General features: G+C 46.7%; 1 protein-coding gene across 4 annotated transcripts in view; it reads left to right on the top strand.

Moving 5' to 3' along the window:
• Positions 1–20,278, top strand: part of LOC119181044 (GTP-binding protein 2) — a 108,137-nt gene that overhangs the window by 50,072 nt on the left and 37,787 nt on the right. For 2 of the 4 annotated variants that reach the window (XM_075874879.1, XM_037432218.2), the window contains exon 11: positions 10,959–11,186. The exons of 1 other annotated variant lie outside the window; for it this stretch is intronic. In XM_075874879.1, coding sequence (XP_075730994.1) covers positions 10,959–11,173 — 215 coding nt within the window. In that variant the 3' untranslated portion in view covers positions 11,174–11,186. Of the gene's footprint in view, positions 1–10,958; positions 11,187–14,814; positions 18,528–20,278 lie in introns of those variants that run through there. One more of the 4 variants, XM_037432219.2, reaches the window with a different exon arrangement.

Below are 20,278 nucleotides of genomic sequence, written 5' to 3'. Positions count from 1 at the left end.
AATAGTCCGCTTGTAACCCGTGAGAGCACCTACTAGGGAAAAATCTGCATTGCCGTGAAGCCTCACTTTATGGTTAAATGAACATATTGTCCTCACACCGCTTCATAATTTTTTAAGCTTAAAGGTCATTGTACTGGCTTACGTGCTTAGTAACTTTCGAAACAGAACATATTTTACAGATTATCACGTCTATTCTGCCGAAAGTCAAATTTTGCTACTATTCAAAGTTGCTTCCAGTTAATTTTGACTAAGGTACTCGGCTGCTGACCTGCAGGTCGCGCGGCGGCTGCATTTCCGATGGAGGCGGAAATGTTGTAGGCCCGTGTGCTCAGATTTGGGTGCACGTTAAAGAACCCCAGGTGGTCTAAATTTCCGGAGCCCTCCACTACGGCGTCTCTCATAATCATATAGTGGTTTTGGGACGTTAAACCCCACATATCAATCAATCAATCAAACATTTTAACATGTCTTGTTTAAATTTTTTTCAACAATGAACAGGTTATTTTGGTCATGGGATGTGTGCTCATTCTTAAAAATAATATGTGATACAGTTAAACCTGCCTAAAAGAACCTTCTAAACAATGAATTCCTCGGCATTAAGAGGTTTTTAATATTCTTTGCCGTTACTTTATAGAAGCACATGTGTTTCTGACCTCTGTGCAGTGTGTTATATGGTATTCCAAGGAATGGTCTTCCAGAAACTAGGTTTTTTTTCAGGAGGAACGCTGCCATTCTATTCAAGATTGATGGAACTGTAATAGTAACTTGTTACGCTTTTGAGGGAACGGCGTTCCTTTTGCAAATATTCCACAGCATTGAACAGGTGCATGCACCAAGTAAATCATCGAGAACATGGCGAATGGGCAACCTTGTGAGGTGCAAAAATGTACCATTCGCCTCTCAAGTGACTACGATGCATCCTGGTTCTCACTTCAGTGTGCACCCCAGGCACACAGAAAAGCATGCGGCAATGAGACCGAGAGCATGCAAAAGGAACAGCCATAATTTACAGCAGAGCTATTAAGCTCGAGGTTTGCCATGTGTCGTAGAAAGTTATCACCATCAATTGGCTCTTTTCGTCCTTGTCTTCATCTTGTCATTTGTCTCCAAAACGCGTGCGTCAGTTTGTCTGGCATGGGATGCAACAACTTTGAAATTCTGACAACTCTGAAAGACTTGAATTCTTGACAAAAAAAAATTTTGGCTAGGTGAGATTCGATCTCACCATCCAAAGGTAAGCACATAACCATTCAGCTATCTATTTTTCTTTCTTTCACGGCATCTTTTCAACATATGTATGTCACTTGGAAGCAATTCAATACAGACAGAGAACTCACATGCTCATTCTACACTCATTGCATCACAGTGATGAACACATAGCATTCAAGCCCCCACAGGGGCGTCTGGGCAAGCAAGCATTTGGCGTCACCACGGACCTGAGTCAATGGGAGAGGGGAGGGTTGACCCCCTCCCATGCCGCGCCGTGTGTGGCTGAGCCATGTCCAGGAAAGAGGGGATTCCAAGGAATGATCCCCCACCCTCCCTGCTTCGGCAGAGGCAACACACCTCTTTTTCTCCTGCTTCACATAGACGGCACTCCGAGAATGAACCGGCAGTTGCCTTTTACTGTCTTTCTCGTCCACTTCGTCTTTCTTTTTTGGCTGCTAAGGTTAGCTTTGTGTATGGGCCCTGCCTTGGGCATTATGTGTTGGGTTTTAGCGGCAATGTATGGTTGGCGTCTGCAGCTTTACAATTTTAGCTCTGCAGCATTCCTTAGTTGTGCTCCGAGGTGGGTGGCTGCCATTCCTGCTGAATGAAACAATATAGTTACGGGAATATCTGCCTTTCCCCATCTACTCGATCGGCATTCTTCAAAGAAGGTGCACACCGACGAAATCGTGGTACTATTCTGTAAATTAAAAGAAACTTTCCCGTGATTTTGTCTAATCCGCAGTGGTAAAACATATGTGCCTCCACGAGTCATCTCTCTGTTGGTCGTCTCAAAGTCCTTGAGACTAGGGTACAACTAGGGTACAAGATCATCAGAATGGCCAGCGGAGATCTCCTGCTTGAGGTTCAAGATAACCAGTAGTACTGTAAGCTCATCAGCCTTCAGAGATTACGAGAAACGCCCATCTCGGATGGGAAATCAAAACTCGGTGCACAAGCAATGCCCTCTGGCAATGTGTTGCACTGAATGCAGCAGCCAAATCAAAATATATTTTCTCTGCGAACTTACAGTAGTTGCCGTGTGTATAGTATATCATTTTTTGTTATAAGAGCCAATAAAGATGTGTCATCACGCGGTTCACTGTGGGCTGGCTTCTTCTTTTTTTTTTTGAGTGACGATGTGGTGTTTTGATTTTCGATAAACAGGCGTAGATTCTGAGAATGCAACTTAGTTTGAAGTTAGCGCTCGTCTCATGTGCATGTTCCTGGCTTGTCTTCATAATCTTGCGCCACTTGATCTAATAAGCATTCCTAAAGGGGTACTGACACCGCTCTTTGGAGGATTGTTTTCACAGCCATGCAAATATCCTGTATATAGAGATGGCTGGAAGCAAGTGTGAGGTTCAGCAGATGCTTATATTTTATCTTTACAATAAAGTCACTTTTCTCATGGCACACCTGCCGTTATCAAAATATCTTGACATTGGGGTACAGTATAAACTCTCGTGGCTTCACACAGCAGTCTGGCTTGCTTTGATGACTTCAGGCTCCAAAACTTCCACAATGGACTTTTGTTCAGTATCACGGTGCGTAGAGGTCGTGGAAACATCTTAATATGGCCACATGTGCTCCTTTTTTCGCATTTTTACAATGAAAGCTGTTATGAGATCACAACTCTGGTCTCGCGCAGCGCCGTAGTTGTCCGCTACCACTGGTGTCCATAGCCGCATCGTGCGATATTATAAAAAAAAAAAAAAACTAGTACCAATGACACGGTAGGGCTCAAACCCGGATCCGCCGATGCTTGGGACTTGTTGGCAAACTTGCCTTAGGCAGGCTTGATGCCGAGAAAAGAATCGCGTTAATATGACTAATAAAGCATTTTAGAACAACAAAAGAACATTGTGGCGTCACACAATGCGAATAGCGTAACGAGTGGGCCGTCCAATTTATTTATTTATTTATTTATTTACAGAATACTGCGGATGAAAGACCAAGCATGGGGCATAATAAAAAGTGATTCACAATGTCACTTAAATAAAAAGAAAGTTCAAGCAATAAAAACATGTTAAGGGCGTAAGACACGGGATAACATTTGAACAAAATTAAATGGCAGCAAGAAATTGCAAATTGCAACCGGAGAATGCAAATCAAATACAACGTGAGACAGTCTGAGATCTTGAGTTGTACGTTTAAAATTGAAAGATACATAGTTATCGAAGTCACGATTTTCGTTATCACAGAATGCTTCAAAAGGTAACACGTTCAAGAGTGTAACTGTGAGTATGTCGAGTTTGTCTTGAGATTCGATTTCTTATATAAGTTTCTGGACAAATGTTAAATTTACGAAAATAAAGTGAGTGTAGAAATTTCAGTTGGGCAACAGCTCTTCGGTATTGTAAAGTAGGGATATCATTAATAGCCATGATCATTGTTGGCGAGTCATTTCCATGGTAGGCATTAAAGATAAAGCGAACCGCCTTTCGCTGCACCGTCTCAAGCTTCTTAACATCTTTCTTTATACGTGGGTCCCAAACGACACTAGCATAATCTAAATTTGGTCTTATAAAAGCATTGCAGGCCAACATTTTGATTTCTGAGGGCGCTGTTTTTAATTTGTGTCTCAAAAAAACCAGGCTTTCTAGAAGCATTGATTGATTGATTTGTGGGATTTAATGTCCCAAAACCACCATATGATTATGAGAGACGCCGTAGTGGAGGACTCCGGAAATTTTGACCACCTGGGGTTCTTTAACCTGCACCCAAATCCTTTCTAGAAGCAGATGAGCATGTTTTATTTATGTGGCTTGACCATGTTAGCTGGCTTGTAATTGTGACACACAAATATTTATATTCGTTAACCTCAGTCAATGGACAGTTGTTGAGAGAATACGTATAATTGAAACGGTGTGTGCAGAGGTTTATTAGTAGTTAACGACAACGGCAAGACAGCGTGATGAACCGTCCAGCAGAGACCAGCACAGCAGCGAGCCGAAGCACGAGACGAGAGAGCCGGGCGTTGGCGATGCTGCTCGCTGCAGGCACATCTTCTTCACAATCGCCCCCGCTGAAAAAGGAGCCACCCTGGTGACTTAAGAAGGTTCAGGCAGAGGCTCATGGTACGGTTTCAGCCGGGAAACATGGACGATGTCACGTGCACGCCGGCGCATGTGGTCTGATGGGGAAACTGGTTCAATTAGGAAATTAACCGGAGAGATTTTCTCCAAAACGGTGTAAGGCCCCTCGTACCGGGGGACAAGTTGCGAAGAGAGTCCCGGAGTTTGGTATGGGATGGCAAGCCACACAAGAGACCCTGGGGCATAGCTGGGATCCCGGAGAGAGGTGCTACGGTTTTCTTTCTGGCGTTGTTGCTCTTCCGAGGTGAACGCACGGGCGAGCTGGCGGCACTCTTCGGCTTGTCGAGCAGCATCGCAGATAGGTGGACACTCGGAAGCATCAAGACGGTAGGGAAGTAGGGTATAATTGTATGGGAAGGCTCACGTACGTAAAGAAGAAAGAAAGGTGAGAATCCCGTGGTGGTTTGTATTGCGGTGTTATATGCGAACGTGACGTATGGGAGAACACGGTCCCAGTTGCGATGATCAGATGCCACGTACATTGAGAGCATATCACCTAGCGTGCAGTTATATGCGAACGTGACGTATGGGAGAACACGGTCCCAGTTGCGATGATCAGATGCCACGTACATTGAGAGCATATCACCTAGCATGCAGTTGAACCGTTCTGTTAGCCAGTTAGTCTGCAGGTGGTATGCTGTCGTTTTCCGATGAATGACGCGGCATTCCGAAAGCAGAGTTTCAATGACCTGGGAGAGGAAAGCGCGGCCTCTGTTACTAAGGAGCTCTCGAGGTGCACCATGTCGAAGGATAAAGCATTGTAAAATGAAAGAGGCGACATCCTGTGCTGTAGCGCTCGGCAAAACGGCTGTTTCGGCGTAGCGTGTCAGGTGGTCAACCGCCACTATAATCCACCCATTACCATCTGGTGTCAATGGAAGGGGACCGTAGAGGTCAACACCGATGCGATCAAATGACTTGGCAGGGCATGGAAGTGGCTGCAATGCGCCATTCGCACGTGGCAGTGTTGATTTGCGCCGCTGGCAGTCAGGACAGCACTGCACGAATTTGCGTACAAAATTGTACATGCCGCGCCAGTAATAGCGATGGCGAAGTCGTTCATATGTTTTGAACACTTCGGCGTGGCGGCATTACGGATCGTCGTGAAGAGAGGCGCATACTTGCGATCATAAAGTGCGTGGAATGACTAGCAGCCACCGGGGGCCATCGGGAGCGTAGTTGCGTCGATGAAGAAGTTGATCGCGAATGGCGAAATCGAAAGCTTGATGTCGGAGGGATCGAGATACTGGAAGGTTGGGCGTGCCAGATGAATATTCGATAAGAGAGGTGATCCACGGGTCACGACGTTGTTCGGTGGCAATTGAGTCGAGATTTAGCGATGACAACGTCTGGTGGCAAGTGTTTCCGCTCGTCTGATCTGGTGGTAAAGGTGAGCGGGACAGGGCATCAGCGTCGGAGTGTTTGCGTCCGCAGCGGTATACGACGTGAATGTCGTACTCCTGCATGCGGAGCGCCCATCGTGTAAGGCGGCCAGAAGGGTCTTTCAACGTGGAGAGCCAGCAAGGCGCGTGGTGATCAGTTATTAGATCGAGCGGGCGGCCGTATAAGTACGGCTGGAACTTTTCAAGCGCCCACACCAGAGCCAAACCCTCTTTTTCTGTCACGCTGTAATTAGTTTCGGCTTTTGTCAGAGTGCGACTAGCGTAGGCTACAACGTATTCTGAATAGCCGGGCTTTCAATGAGCGAGGACCGCGCCTAGCCCGACGCCAGCGCACTTTGGTAGGAGCCGTCGGGTCGAAGTGGCGAAGAATAGGTGGGGAAGTGAGCAGACGGCGCAGAGTAGTGAAGGCAACGTCACACGCAGGGGACCAGGAGGAGAGGTTCACGTCGCCGCGAAGAAGCTGGGTTAGCGGTGACATGATAGATGCAAAATTGCGAACAAAGCGCCGGAAATAGGAGCATAGGCCTACAAAACTGCGAAGTTCTTTCATGGTCGTCGGCTTTGGAAATTCTGCGACTGCTCGAAGTTTTGCTGGGTCAGGAAATACGCCGTGCTTGGACACGATGTGGCTTAAGATGACGAGCTCGCGTGCAGCGAAGCGGCATTTTTTCAGGTTGAGCTGCAGACCAGTGTTGGTCAGACAAGTCAAAACGTGCCTGAGGCGAACGAGGTGCGTAGAAAAGTCATGGGAGAAAACCACGACATCGTCGAGGTAATAGAGGCGCATATTCCATTTGAGGCCACGTAGCGTATTATCCATAAGACGTTCAAACATGGCAGGCGCGTTACAAAGCCCAAAGGGCATGACGTTAAATTCATATAGTCTGTCTGGTGTAATAAATGCCGTTTTTTGGCGATCGGCTTCAGCCATTGGGACCTGCCAGTAGCCAGACCGCAAATCTTGCGACGAGAAAAATTCCGCTCCGTGAAGGGTGTCAATGGCGTCATCAATGCGCGGCAAAGGATAGACGTCCTTGCGGGTTATCTTATTCAAACGACGATAGTCCACGCAAAATCGGATAGATCTGTCTTCCTTACGCACCAGGACGACGGGAGACGCCCAGGGACTGTGAGATGGTCGAATGACGTCTCTACGAAGCATATCTTCGACTTGATCGTTGATGACGCGGCGCTCTTCAGCGGAGACACGGTATGGTGTTTGATGCAGTGGCTGGTGTAGGCCGGTGTCAACATGATGTTTGACTTGTGATGTGCGGCCCAGTTGAGGTTGTGACACATCGAAAGAACTCCTGAACTAATGCAGAAGATCCAGTAGGTCGGCATGTTCGGTGGGAGTGAGAGTGTCGGCGATGGCGCTGGAAAACGTATCATTGGACGACTCCCCGAGTGCCGACAGTGCTTTTGGGTGGTCGCAGTAGTCATCCGGGACAGCAACCAAAAACGTAGGGTCGAGATCCTGCACGCGGCCGAGACATTCCCCCGCAAGTAATGTGACAGGTGTGGAAAGCGGATTGCTTACGAACATGTTGCTACTTCCGGCGGCAAGGTCAATTGTTGCGAAAGGCAGCGGCAAAGCTCGACGACATTTTAAGATATCGGAAGGCATAAAAAGGACTGTAGCGTCAGTGTAGGCGTTGCATGAAACGGGAACAAGTGCGAAATTTCCAGGCGGAATATCGGTATCTTCATGAACGAGCAACTTCGGCGGCTGATGAAGAGCGTCCAGTAATGGGACATCACACAAGGGTGAGAACTGAACTTCGGCGCGTGCGCAGTCTATGACGGCATTATGGCGGGATAGGAAGTCCCACCCGAGGATGACATCATGCGAACAGGCAGGGAGAACAATAAACTCCACGATGTTAAGAATGCCTTCGATGGAGACTCTTGCAGTGCAGGCTGCGAGAGGCGTTACTTGCTGTGCGCATGCAGTGTGAAGCGACAGTCCCGAAAATGGCGTCGTTACTTTGCGTAATAAAGGGCAAAGATTAGCGGCAATAACAGAAACAGCGGCGCCGGTGTACATAAGGGCGAAAGTACAATAACCTTCAACAGTGACTGCGACCACGTTAGCAGGAAAGGAGCGAGGGCTTAGACAGTTCGAAAACGGCGCAGTTCTTGCTTCTTGAACTGCGGTGCTTAGTTTTCCTGGTCGGAGGGTCCGGGCCGGCGACGCATGGGGGAGGGCGATCGCCGACGAGGAGAGGGTGCGCGTTGCGGCTGAAAGTCAAGGTGGTCAGTAGCGGCATAGCGAGGGGGCGAGACCGGCCCGTATTGGACGAAGGCTTAGCTGCCGGGATGCGACGACCGGGCATAGTTGCCGAACGTCTGAGGTCGACGGCGGAAGTAGCGAGCAACGTGTCCGGGAGTGAAGCAGGCGTAGCAAATCGGTCGGTTATCGGGCGTCCTCCAGGGATTGGCGACTGGTGCTGCCGCCCAAGGTGCAGTATAAGCAGCTGGGTGTGCGGGCTGTGAGCGCGTGGTGTTGGGTGGTTGCGGGAGTCTAAGTACAGCGTCTGCATATGTGAGCGGTGCGGCTACGGGCTGCATCTCTTGCGAAAAGGCGACAGTAGGAGCCACAGGCTGCGCTGCATAGGTTAGGGGCGCGGCCACAGGCTGAACGGCTGGCGGATAGGCGACAGGAGCGCCTACCGGCTGTGCGACACCCGGGCAGTGACCACGGTTAGATATAGGTGGCTCGTAGTGCGCAAGAGGAACAGCTTGTGCAACCTCTTCCGATATAGCAGTGCGAAGCGGGGCAGGTAGACGGGGGGTGGTCTCGTGAGTAAAGGGCACTAGGGAAAGTTAGCGGGCGACTTCCTCATGGACGAAGGCTCGGACTTGCTGAAGCAATGGTGAATTGTCAGGCATGGAGTCGAAACTGGACAGCGACTCACCACTAGGCTGAGGCTGCCGAGTAAGAGTGCGTTGCTTCTTGAACTCGTCGTAGCTCTGACACAAGCTGACGACTTCAGAAACTGTGCTTGGATTCCTATCCAAGAGCATTAGAAAAGCGCCATCGTCGATGCCCTTCAGGATGTGTTTGACCTTGTCCGACTCGGGCATGGTGTCATTCACGCGTCGACAAAGGTCGACGACATCCTCAATATAGCTGGTAAAATTTTCTCCAGTCTGTTGAGATCGGATGCGCAAGCGCTGTTCTGCTCGCTGCTTGCGGACAGCCGGCCGACCGAACACTTCGGCACATGACGTCTTGAAGACGCTCCATGTGGGAATGCTGTGTTTGTGGTTGTTAAACCACAATTCTGCGATGCCAGTGAGATAAAATATGACGTGGCCCAGCTTGTCGGCTTCATCCCACTTGTTATTGGCGCTCACCAGCTCGTAGTGGTCGAGCCAGTCTTGCACGTCGGTCCCATCCGCACCGCTGAAAACCTTCGGGTCCCGTAGCCTAGGATGGCCGGGACAGTTGAACTGTGGCCACAACGCCGATGGGTTGGCGTTGTTAGTCATGATGGGCTGTAGCGTGCGGCTTCGCAGCTCCAGGGTATAGCAACGGGGATATACAGCACCTCCACCAAATGTGAAGAGGTTTATTAGTAGTTAATGACAACGGCAAGACAGCGTGATGAACCGTCCAGCAGAGCAGCGAGCCGAAGCACGAGACGAGAGAGCCGGGCGTTGGCGATGCTGCTCGCTGCAGGCACATCTTCTTCACAGGTGTTTCTTATTTGTTATATGCATGACAGCTGATTTATTACCTTTTAATTTTATTGACCAATCTTCACACCACTTAGAAATGGCACAAAGGTTGGATTGCAGGCATTTCTGGTCATTGGGAGCAGTAATCGTTTTAAAAAGTATGCAGTCATCTGCAAAAAAGCTGACAATGTCATTTATATACACTAGAAAGAGAATAGGTCCCAAAACACTACCTAACCTCCAACTCATTACAAAAGCTTGTTCTTGTTCAGCTATTAACTATGGTGCATACCCACTTCAGACATAAATCCTCATCATCGTTAGCCACTTCATGAACAATTGGCACGAAATTTTGTGCAAGTGCTTAGCGGATATCACACTTCTCAGAGGAATGACGAAAAATAGCATAGCTAATGCCTGCCTACTACTTTTAAATTTTTATTATTTATGCCGTAGTGAGCATCAAGCAAGTGTACTTGCAGCAGTTACCCAATGAGTGTTTAGAAAAGACTCTGAAAGGCTGCTCTTCTAGCTTTCGCTGTGACTGTGCTGTGCCTTCTGTGCAAGCCTGGCATTTGTTGTTATCACCCCATTCCGTGTCAGACTGTTGCATTGCGCAAAACCGTGCCCGAATGTCTGGAAACCATTTACTGAGTCTTAGAACCTTCTGATGTAATTATGTGCACATGAACATTAGTTTGTTCTGGAACTTATGTGGCTACTAGCAATAACACTGGAATCTTCGACAGCACATATTTTAAATGCCGGTGCGCTTCACCGTTCGGCAGTTTTATTTACAGCCGACGCTCTGTTCGCCACCCTCAGTGCACAGTGTGTATCGCTTGTAGTCTGACTGCGTCTTTTGGGCACTGGTTTAGTGAAATAAAAAATTTCGTCTGAAACCTGCAAATGGCTGCCTTCTTCAACCTCACGAACGCGTGACAATGTCTTGTGAGGGCACGTGACGAGAAGCTCATAGGGCGCAGTGACATCAGAGTGCAGTCGAACTGAATCTACCTTTTAAGAACATACCGTAGTTACCTTTTTAAGGTGCACTCACGATTAGCAATACATTGTCTAGGTTCTTCAAGGCTTGACTTTTAATATGACACAGATAACCAACTGAGAAATTTTGTGCCAGTACCCCTTTAAAAGGACACTATGTACTATGAGAACTTGAATGTCCTTAGTTTCACCATCATAAGTTAAGTAATAGAGAAGAAAATTAAGCTCAAAGTTTCATTTTTAAATTTTCTGTCGAAATCTCGGCTGTGGCATCACTAATAACAAAATGTGTATATCGTATTTTTGCGTGATTGTCTCCACAGAATTCATTCAGACTTGTTATGTTCAGTGCGTGGCCCCCTCACAGAACAGTTTGTTTTTACCGATTAGGAACTACATAGGTCTCCGCCATCAAAATATGTGCAGTTTCTTTCTCACCAAGCGTCTTCTCGCTGCAAGCGGGGTATTTTTGGTACCGTGAAAGAGCAATTTGCTGATGTGAGAAAAATGAGGCTGTGTATCTGAACTCGCCCACATTTTCGTTGTCGTGTGTGTGCAGGCAATGTACAGCAGGCTGCAGTGGTGGTGGGTGTGCGCGGGGGCAACAGCGCCAGCCTTGGGGTCACCGATCGGGGGGTGCTATTGTTCAAGTTTGTACGTCAGCCCGAGTGCCTGCGGCCAGGCAGTCGCCTGCTCTTTCACCAGGGGCAGGCACGAGGCATCGGGTGCATTCTGCAGGTGTACCCCCTGCATGTCCCACCGGCCCTGCACTGACCCTCCTCCACGTGTGAGTAGTGTTCGCATCATCAAAATGCCCTTATGAGCCCTTGTAATGTGTGGGTGAACTGGGTTTGTGCCTGTGAAGTCCACGTCCGGTTTCCCGGACCCTCAAGGGAGCACGAAAACGGCCAGAAAATCGGGCAGTCTGGAAAAACAAACGCAAGTGAGCACACACTTCTTCATGGATATTTTTCGCTGACGAAGGTCGCGGCAGGAGCACATGGTTCTCATTGCAATTCAGCAAATGCATCGTTTAGGTGACTCTGAAAAGAGCCAAATGAAAGAAAAGAAAAAAAATACCAATGTGGCCGGTGCTACCGCACTTGTAAACACGTAGGCGGAAAAAAAAAGTCGCTTATTTTCATTTGCACGGCGTTCCACTTGCCCGCGATGATGTCTGTCTCAATTTCAATTAACGTCAGTACGCCGATGACAGTGTCAGTGCTCGTGTTCACTCCGAGCTCATTGGCTGTGTAGGCACTGCCTTTTCAATCTCAGTTTTGTCGGAATCCTCCGTAACTTAACGAGTGATTTCATTATCGGTCAATTCCGCACACAACTCCAGGTCTTTGTCAGTGTCAGCGAAGACCGCAATAGTTATCTCGGCTGGAATTGAAACACTGGCAACATGCAGATTGGAGAAGGCAACATTCGCGGGTGGAAGTCGCACACGCTGTATACGCCGGGCAAGACGGCCATCTCAATGTTCAGTATGAAGCTCGCGTAGTGAAAACAGTTCCGGAAAATGTGCTGCGTACCGACCTTCCACGAGTCCGCAAGCATGCCGATGGCAGATCATAGGTCAACAGATTTTCAGCACAGGCTTTACAGCACCATGCGGCCTTAGCTACGGCTGGCAATAGATTGGTGTACACTGGATAGTGTCATTTTCGACTTCGAGGGCACAGCAGCTGAAGCGCGAAAGTCCGAAAAAAATTAACATCTCCCAAAAGGAACCCTCACAGGATGCAAAGCAATAGCGTTGCGCACAGCGATTCGGCGGAGGGCGCACTGCTTTCTAAACGTTCCCGATGATGACGATGTCGGGGATTCACTGGTGTGGACTTTTGCTTTCGGTGCTTTCGCTCAGCTTCCTTTGTTCGCGTCTCGTCAGTGTTGCTGACGCGTTGAAGACGCTTGTGCTAGGCTTCCTTGGCTCGCTTTTCGCCGGTGTTACCCGTGCCGTCTCCATTATTGAACGAGATTGGCGTGCTTAACTCACAATTCGTTTGTGTTTCTTCCACTGCCAACGCTTGCGTTCAGCTTTTCTGGCTCGCACCTCATCGGTGTTGCAGGGGCGGTGTCACCATTCGCGAACGCGATCGGCTCTGCGAAACCTCGAATCATCGGTGGCGGCCGGGTTAGGCCAAATTGCTTCGGCGCATGCTTCGGCGGGGAAGGCGCTTCACCTTCTGGCATCCTCTTTATCGCAGATAAATGAGCCGAAAAAGTGTTCACTTGATGTGCGCTCGAACGTTGCGAGTGGTAGAGAGGGTGAAACGAGAGAGAGGTGGTAGGTAGTGAGCGCGTGGCAGGCGAGTGACAGAGTGGCGTCACCGCGCACTGTGAGGGAAGGTGCGACCTACTTGGCATCGCCCCAACACCTGGCGAGGGGAGCGTGATGCAGCACGTTGGCACGGAGACATGTACGGACAGTGTTACAGACTAGTCAAAGAGCTGCTTCGCATCTAAAAAACTAAAATGGCGGTGCTGATAGTAACTTTGAGTCAGCGGTTAGCAATAGAATGTCCGGAAAATTAAATGGTGAACGTAATAAATATCCAATATTTCGGAAATTTAAATACGTGGACTTTATGGGGAACTTGACTGTGCCACAGATGAGTCCGGGAAATCAGGCATGTCTAGAATTTCGGGCGTCCGAGAAATCGGACATTGACTGTAGCATGTTTCCCAAATTGAGAAAGATTTTCTCATAGCTCAGTATTGCTTTGTTTATCCTACTGTCACTCTGTTATCTATACTCCATCTCACCACCACCGTTCAGGTCTACCAAGGCTATGGATGTAAGCAAGCCACACATTTGCACGGCAAGGTTGACACATTTCCCCTTGTTTGGCATGTGCTACATCATATCGATGCATGATATGTTTAATCCTGTTCGCATTTATGTCTTGTGCTGTAGTGTACAGCGTATCCCACAGAAGTACGGCCACTGGCGTTTTGTCTTGTGCTGTAGTGTGCACAGCACACTACAGCACAAGACAAAACGCCAGTGGCCGTACTTCTGTGCCAGTGGCCGTACTTCTGGCCACTGGCGTTGGTTCGGTCTTAGCGTTCGAACAGCCAAGGCGCCGAGCGCAGCGTGGCAAGTGCACAGTACGGCTCTCAAATAACTCGCAACCCTTTATTGCCTGTGGCAACACCAAACACGCAGTACAGTGCTCTTTGTAAAAGGCGGCCGGAAAGCAAAGGAGAGCTTATCCATGCCACGGTCGAAAAGTACAACATAATGGGCGCCAGAAGATTATCTTCGTGGCCAAAAGGGATTCTCAGTGACATGTCGCTGAGAGACACGGGCCCTCGCGACTATGCTGCATGCTCCCACAATCTGTAATCGCAGGGCTCAATTGTTCGAGTGAGGGCAAACTCCGATCACTTTGGCTTCGAGAAGCACGATTCAGCACAGTACGATCGTGCGTGAACACACCACACCATTCTTCAGCCTAGCGTTCGGAAAGGGCAATGAAAGGTAAGCGTTTGTTGTGGACGCGAGGCACCATTGGCGAAGTCCGAGCGAGCTCCAAAGAAAGGGAGCTGACGAATGGGAACGAAAACGTGTGCTCACCTTTCTATGTCCGAAAAGGTCTGCCTGATTCCCGACGCGCGCGCGCGTGAAACGTCCCGAGAGATTTGAGCGCTAAGGTTGATATCCCAGTGAAAGGGGTCAACGGCACACCTGCTCCCCCAGCGTCGACAGACTGCGGAAGAGGGGAGAGTCATGTTAGGACATGAGAACAGCGGCAAAGCCCACACAATGGCGATGGGCTAGCCTGAATTTCCACAGTGCCTAATTGCTGTGTCAGTAACCAATGGTAACTGGTTTCAAATAACAGTAACGTGCCAGCACCAATGCAGACACGACCGCCCGCTTCAATCCGAACTTGCGCCTGGTACTTGCCCACCGTGCTGGCAGCAATGAATAAATGGTGAATTCAGCCATCACTTTGAGCCATCTCCAGCTAAGGACAAAGCGCCATGTACAATTCATCGTCACTTGCAAGATCAGCTCTTTGTTTAGCAATGCCTGCTAAGCCTATATGCTGAGAACATGTTAAAGGTTCATGAAATCAGTGCGAGATACATAGTCACGAATACGTTGCTGTTAATGCATCAGCACATTAATTTAAAACAAAAGCGTCTAATGGTAACCTATGGGTCACACAGTGCACAATGACAGCTGAATAAATTCGAAGTGGAGAGCACCAGCTGTGATGGGTGCAGCCATTTTTTTTCTACAGTGTCATCTGTTTGCTTCACTCACTCCTCATTATACCGTATTTACTCGTGCAATGAACGCACTCGCATAATAAACACACTCCCAACATCAGTTGTCAAAATTAGAATTTTTATTTTACCCGCGTAAAAAATGCACCCTTTACATTCGTCCACTGCAGTCCCTTCTTCTCAGTGATCATCGAGCCGGGAAGACGTCATGAAGTAGCAATTTTCAAGAGCCATGTCCTCACGACGTACAAGCAGTAGACGACGATCTCCCGGAGCGAGCATCGGGCCAATGGCGAGGCGAGCTGAGGCAACATGGCGACCATAGCCGATCAAGGGCCTGGAAACGACCTTCAAGCATTTGCTTTTTGTGCTTTTGTTTTTGAAGGGAGGAGCCAGCTGAGGTGGGAAAGTTAAACGCGGAGAAATGCTCTTTCCGATGAGCCCAAGAAGCCGGCTCCCGACCCCGCCATCGCGAAGCCATAATTTTTTGAAAATTGCTGTTTTCTCGTGATTTCCAGAAAAAGGTTCGCTACTTAGGTGGGTGAAATGAATTTTCTGAAGCACTTCTGTGCTGTTTTCAGTGTAGATATTTTGGAATCGGGTAGAAAAAGGGTTCCAGAAACTGAAAACTTGATTTTGAAAAAATCTATTTTTTTGCCATTTTTCACGATCCCAAAGCCACGTCCCCCCTTAAGTGACCAAAAATGGCGGTACCCACGCTAGCGTGGCACAAGCAGACGTTTACAAATTTTGAGTGCGCATAACACGCATGCGAGCATATTTTTGACATTTGACCTTTGGCGGGAGGGTAAAATAAGGCCCGAACCGTGGTAGAAAATTCGTTAATGCGGGATCGCTGTCCAAAAGCATTTCGTTGCCACGAGATACGTAATACGTGGGCTTTTATGAACGTTCACCGGGGATCCGGAAATATTTCGTTGCCGTGGGGATTTCGTACTCGCAGGGTTTCGTTATTGTGGGTTTCGACTGTATAAGTTGGTTTAAAAGTTTATATTATTAGTATGAAGGTTTACCCAGCCAGATAGATATCGTTGAAGATGTTCACCTTTAAAACTATGCCAATTGCATAACGATAAGGTCATTGAATCTTCCAACCCATTACAAAAGGCTCAGCCGTAATTCATGAGCCACAGCATCAACAAAGTGTACACAATGCCTTACAGGTGTGCAGTGGGTACCACGCTTCTTTACCCCACAAAAATCATGATTTATGGTGTAGTGGGTGCCGTGCAAGCGTACCTGTAGAAGTTGCCCCAAGAGTGTTTAAAGAAAAAGGCTCCAGAAAAGCTGTTCTAGCTTTTGCTGTGACTTTACTGTGCACTCTGCACAGGCCTGGTTTCTTTTTTCCTCTAGTGGGTTGGGATTATTTGTGTTGGTTGTTTCAACTGTGTGTCTTGTAGCGTGTGCTCATAAGGCCCGCTGTATTTTGCAAGAATGTAGGTGCTGATAGTAAAAGCAAGGCAAAAAAGTGGTGGCCAGGCTACTAAATTACAGTGTAAACATTCCCAATCACAATGATCTCTGTGGGAGTGATCGTAGAAGCAGCTTAAAAAAAGTGCGACTGCAAACCTTCTTGCATGCCCGCTTAGCATCAAAGGAATCTCATAACAAAGTATACAAGCAAAATATGGCAAAAAGTCTCTTGTGAATAATACATTCAAACCTCATTATAACAATGTCGAATATGCCACAAAAACACTTCATTATCTTCATTATTCGTAGCACTGTATTTATGACGAAACTGTTCTTCACTTTGTTATAACCAATAATTCATCATATCCTTGTTCGTTATATCGAGGTTTGACTGTTTTAGTCTCATACCTCGTTATAACGGTCACATTTGCTATTAAAATATTTTGTTATATCAAAAAGTTTGTTGTAAATGCATATTTGTAACGCTGTATTTATCACAAACCTTTCCTCCATTTAGTTTTAACCTATAATTCGTTATGTCTGTGCTCTTTATTTGAAATTTGAGTAGTCTACGCTCAAACCACTTTATAACAGTTATATCTACCATAAAAAAACTGATATATCTATAAATTCATTATAAATGCATAATTGTAACCCTGCATGTATGATAAAACAATAATTCACTTAGGTATAACTGATAATTTGTTATATCGATGTATGAATGTTTTACACTTGTACCTCATTATAAAGCCGAATCTGCCATGAAAATACTTTGTTATATTCAAAAATTTATTTGAATTGCATATTTATAACACTGTATTTATGACAAAACTATCCTTCACTTATATCATATAATTGGTTGTATCTGTGCTCATTATGTCAGGTTTGAGCATACTCAAATTTCATTCTAACAGTGTAACGTCTGCTGCAAAAATACTTCGTTATCAGTCAAGCCCACTTATAACAATACCGGTTTTAACAATATGTCGGTTATAACAATGATAAGCTACTGCAGCATATGTAGGTTTTTATGGAGAAATAACCGGCTTACAGCAATGCCCACATGCTGCATTATCAGTTATAACAATGAATTCTGCCTGTTTATGCCAAAAGGCAACAGAAGGCTAAATCAGTGTCAAGGAAAACAAAATGAAGAATTTAAGCTGCTGAACCCCCGCCCATAGCCCCCAGCACCTTTTCAAAATTTTAAATAAGCTTATCTGCATAACGTGGTGTCAGTGCGGCAAAACTGACTTGTGACATCCGCTACTGCTTGTATGCAGCAGTGACGTCTGTTAATGCACTTTCGGACATGCGGATTGAGTAAAAAGTTGACACTTGGTAAACCATCTGGTAGTTCAGGTGTTGTCATACAATACCACTATGGGACTTGTGGCAGTTCCACCAAAGTGTCTGAATTTTCAAGCATGTCTGAAAAATTGGCAGCTTTGTCATCTTTATAAGTGATGTTTGTTGGCATAACCCGCCCAATAGTATTGTTTTTCACAACAGCCTACCATCCCCTACTTCGCTTTTTTTCATCCCCTTCAACGTTATAATCGCAATTATCAATTATAACGAAATTTTCAAGGCACTTGATTATTTTTAAAAGTGGGTTTGACTGTATCCAAACATTGGCTATAGACATGCATTCGTAACACTCTCTATGACAAGTCTTCTTCACATACTTTCTTATAATTGATAATTCTTAATGTCAAAATTTGAGTGTATAGCCATGGAGGCACTAGGCAGTAGCAGCATTTCTCGGGGTTTTTCTGCCACAACAGTTTTCACCTCCTTGCCCTCGAATGTGCATTAGCCATGAAGATGTGCCTGCCCATATACCGTATTTACTCGCATAATCCTCACACTTTTTTTGGCGGAAAACCGATGCAAAGTTCGGGGGTGCGAGATTACGCGAGGAAAACTTTCCACGAAAACGTACAGAGCGGAGAAGAAAAAGAAGTGGCTGCAAATCGGGGTTCTCACACCAGCAACTAACAGCAAGCTTTGAGAAGTACTACTTAAAACTCGCCTCAAAAATAAAAGCGGAGGCTCAACACAAAGCAAGATTTGTTTGAGACACAAAAAGTGCAAGCAAATAGTCGAGAATTAGAATACCATACGCAAAGCTTGTGGGCGTTGCGGGCGTAGCGGTGGCCTTCGTCACTCAACAGAAGCCCTTAAAAGGTAAGAGTAGGATGTTAGTATTGGGCTGATGGCTATTTAGCAGAATCGTCCGCAGTTTTCTTCTGAAGAAATAAAGTTTACTATCAATTCCAGTCTTATGCACTCGGCAGGCTCAATGCGTCTTGATGGCTTTCAGCTCCTGTCACCAGTAACGAACACAAAACTCGTCGACTCCGAAGGGCCTACCGGCGGCCCTGTTGCTGTTGTTTAGTACATGATCAATCACTTATAACTTGAAAGCAGTTGTGTAGCTTCAGTATCGCACCATAACATGACAAGATTACCGACACAACATACAAAACATGCCACAACCGCGTACTTGCCGCTTTATCTTGGATTGGATTGAATCTCCGTGCAATAATAGTTCGCGTGATGCTTAAGAGATGGCGCCCGCTGTCGTCATCAATGGCTGGGACGAGCAGATGACATTGTTGCGGCAATTTTCGGGGGTGCGATAATTACTCGAGGAAAAAAAATCGTATTTTTGTTGGGCGATGTGGGGGGTACGAGAATTATGAGAGTGCGAGGATTACGCGAGTAAATACGGTAACTGCTGCAAAATCTGTTGCCTAACATGTAGTTTTCTACAATATTTTTTAGAGGGTACTCTGGTGCTTCAATCATTCAGCCATCATGGGAATGATGGGTAGCACATGGATTTGCCTACTCTTCCTGCTTGCAGTTTTAAATACACTTCTGGCTTTGTTTATTAATACAATAGCATTAAAATGCTCGTTTCACGGAAATTCAGGCATGTGTCAGCGTGGGCATGATTGGTTGTGTGCAAAAAATCGTCCTTTAGCTGATTGAAAAAATAAGAGTGCAATTAAAATAAATAAATAAATTTATGGGTGCGAGTGAGGATTGAACCCAGGCCATTTGCATAGCAAGCTGGTGTTATATCATACTGTGTGGAGGTGCTAACACCCCCTGTAAAGTTGTTTGCACCTTATGGCACACATGTTAGTGTGGGGTCTTGATGTGGAGAGTGCAACGCGCTTGAAGTCAACGGAGACAGCGGGCATGGTTGGACCGAACCAAAACAACATGAATTTATTTAACTACTTTTATATTGACGACATCGTCAGCCGAATTAATATATCAAAAGTAAACCGCACGTTATAACAGTCTTACCCAAAATGACATAACACTCAACAACATAACAAACACAAGAACACACTCAAGGCGGCTTTGCCAACGCTTGACTTACCACGAGGGTGCCTGGCGCACAGCCCGCAGTGCCATACACCGAGGACCCACAACCGCTCGCTCCAACCGCCACACGCCAAAGAGAACCACTGACATCTTAGGCGCCGCCACCCAGGCCAGCCGCCAGGTGTCACTGCTGGCGCTACGCACTAACCATGATAATTAATGATGGTGGCGATAACAAACGCTCGCGAGCACGATGCCTCCTACCGCACAGTAGTTGTGAACCCGAAGTGTGGCTTATGCACGAGACACATGCACCTTCAGGCTCAAACAACTTTACAGGGAGTGTTAACACCCCCACAACTGTCATGTATCTGCTTGGAAATACAGTGAAAATAGTTCCACTGCCTAGAAATGCAGAGAAAAACGTGTTCATTATTTATAAACACGCACGTCCTGTTTACAGGCTTCACAATACAACATGTATTATCGCAGTAATATGGTGCGGTACAAACGTGCATTGCCATCGGGCATCAGAACACATGATTATCAATACAATTTTGCGGTTTAAAGCCGGCCATTCATTACAAAAGGCACACACATTACTAGGAGTATTCCCTCAAGACCAAGTAGTGGTTTCACAGCAAGTTCAAAAAGATTTCACATTCATAATTGCTCGTGGTTCAAAGCATGCTACTCATTACGCAGAGTGCAGCCATATGAAAAAGCTTCATTGACACAAGCCACTTTCGAATTTGTCGATTACATTGTAGCAATTCACAATTTAAACTTCTCGAGTTACGCCATTCTCTAAAGTGTGCACTAAGTGGTTCAAGTATGCACTAGAAATAGGATATC

Source organism: Rhipicephalus microplus, chromosome 10, assembly GCF_043290135.1.
Source record: "Rhipicephalus microplus isolate Deutch F79 chromosome 10, USDA_Rmic, whole genome shotgun sequence".
In the NCBI taxonomy this organism is placed as follows: Eukaryota; Metazoa; Arthropoda; class Arachnida; order Ixodida; family Ixodidae; genus Rhipicephalus; species Rhipicephalus microplus.
Note: the sequence above shows the minus strand (reverse complement) of the source record. Positions and strands in the feature narration are given on the sequence as shown.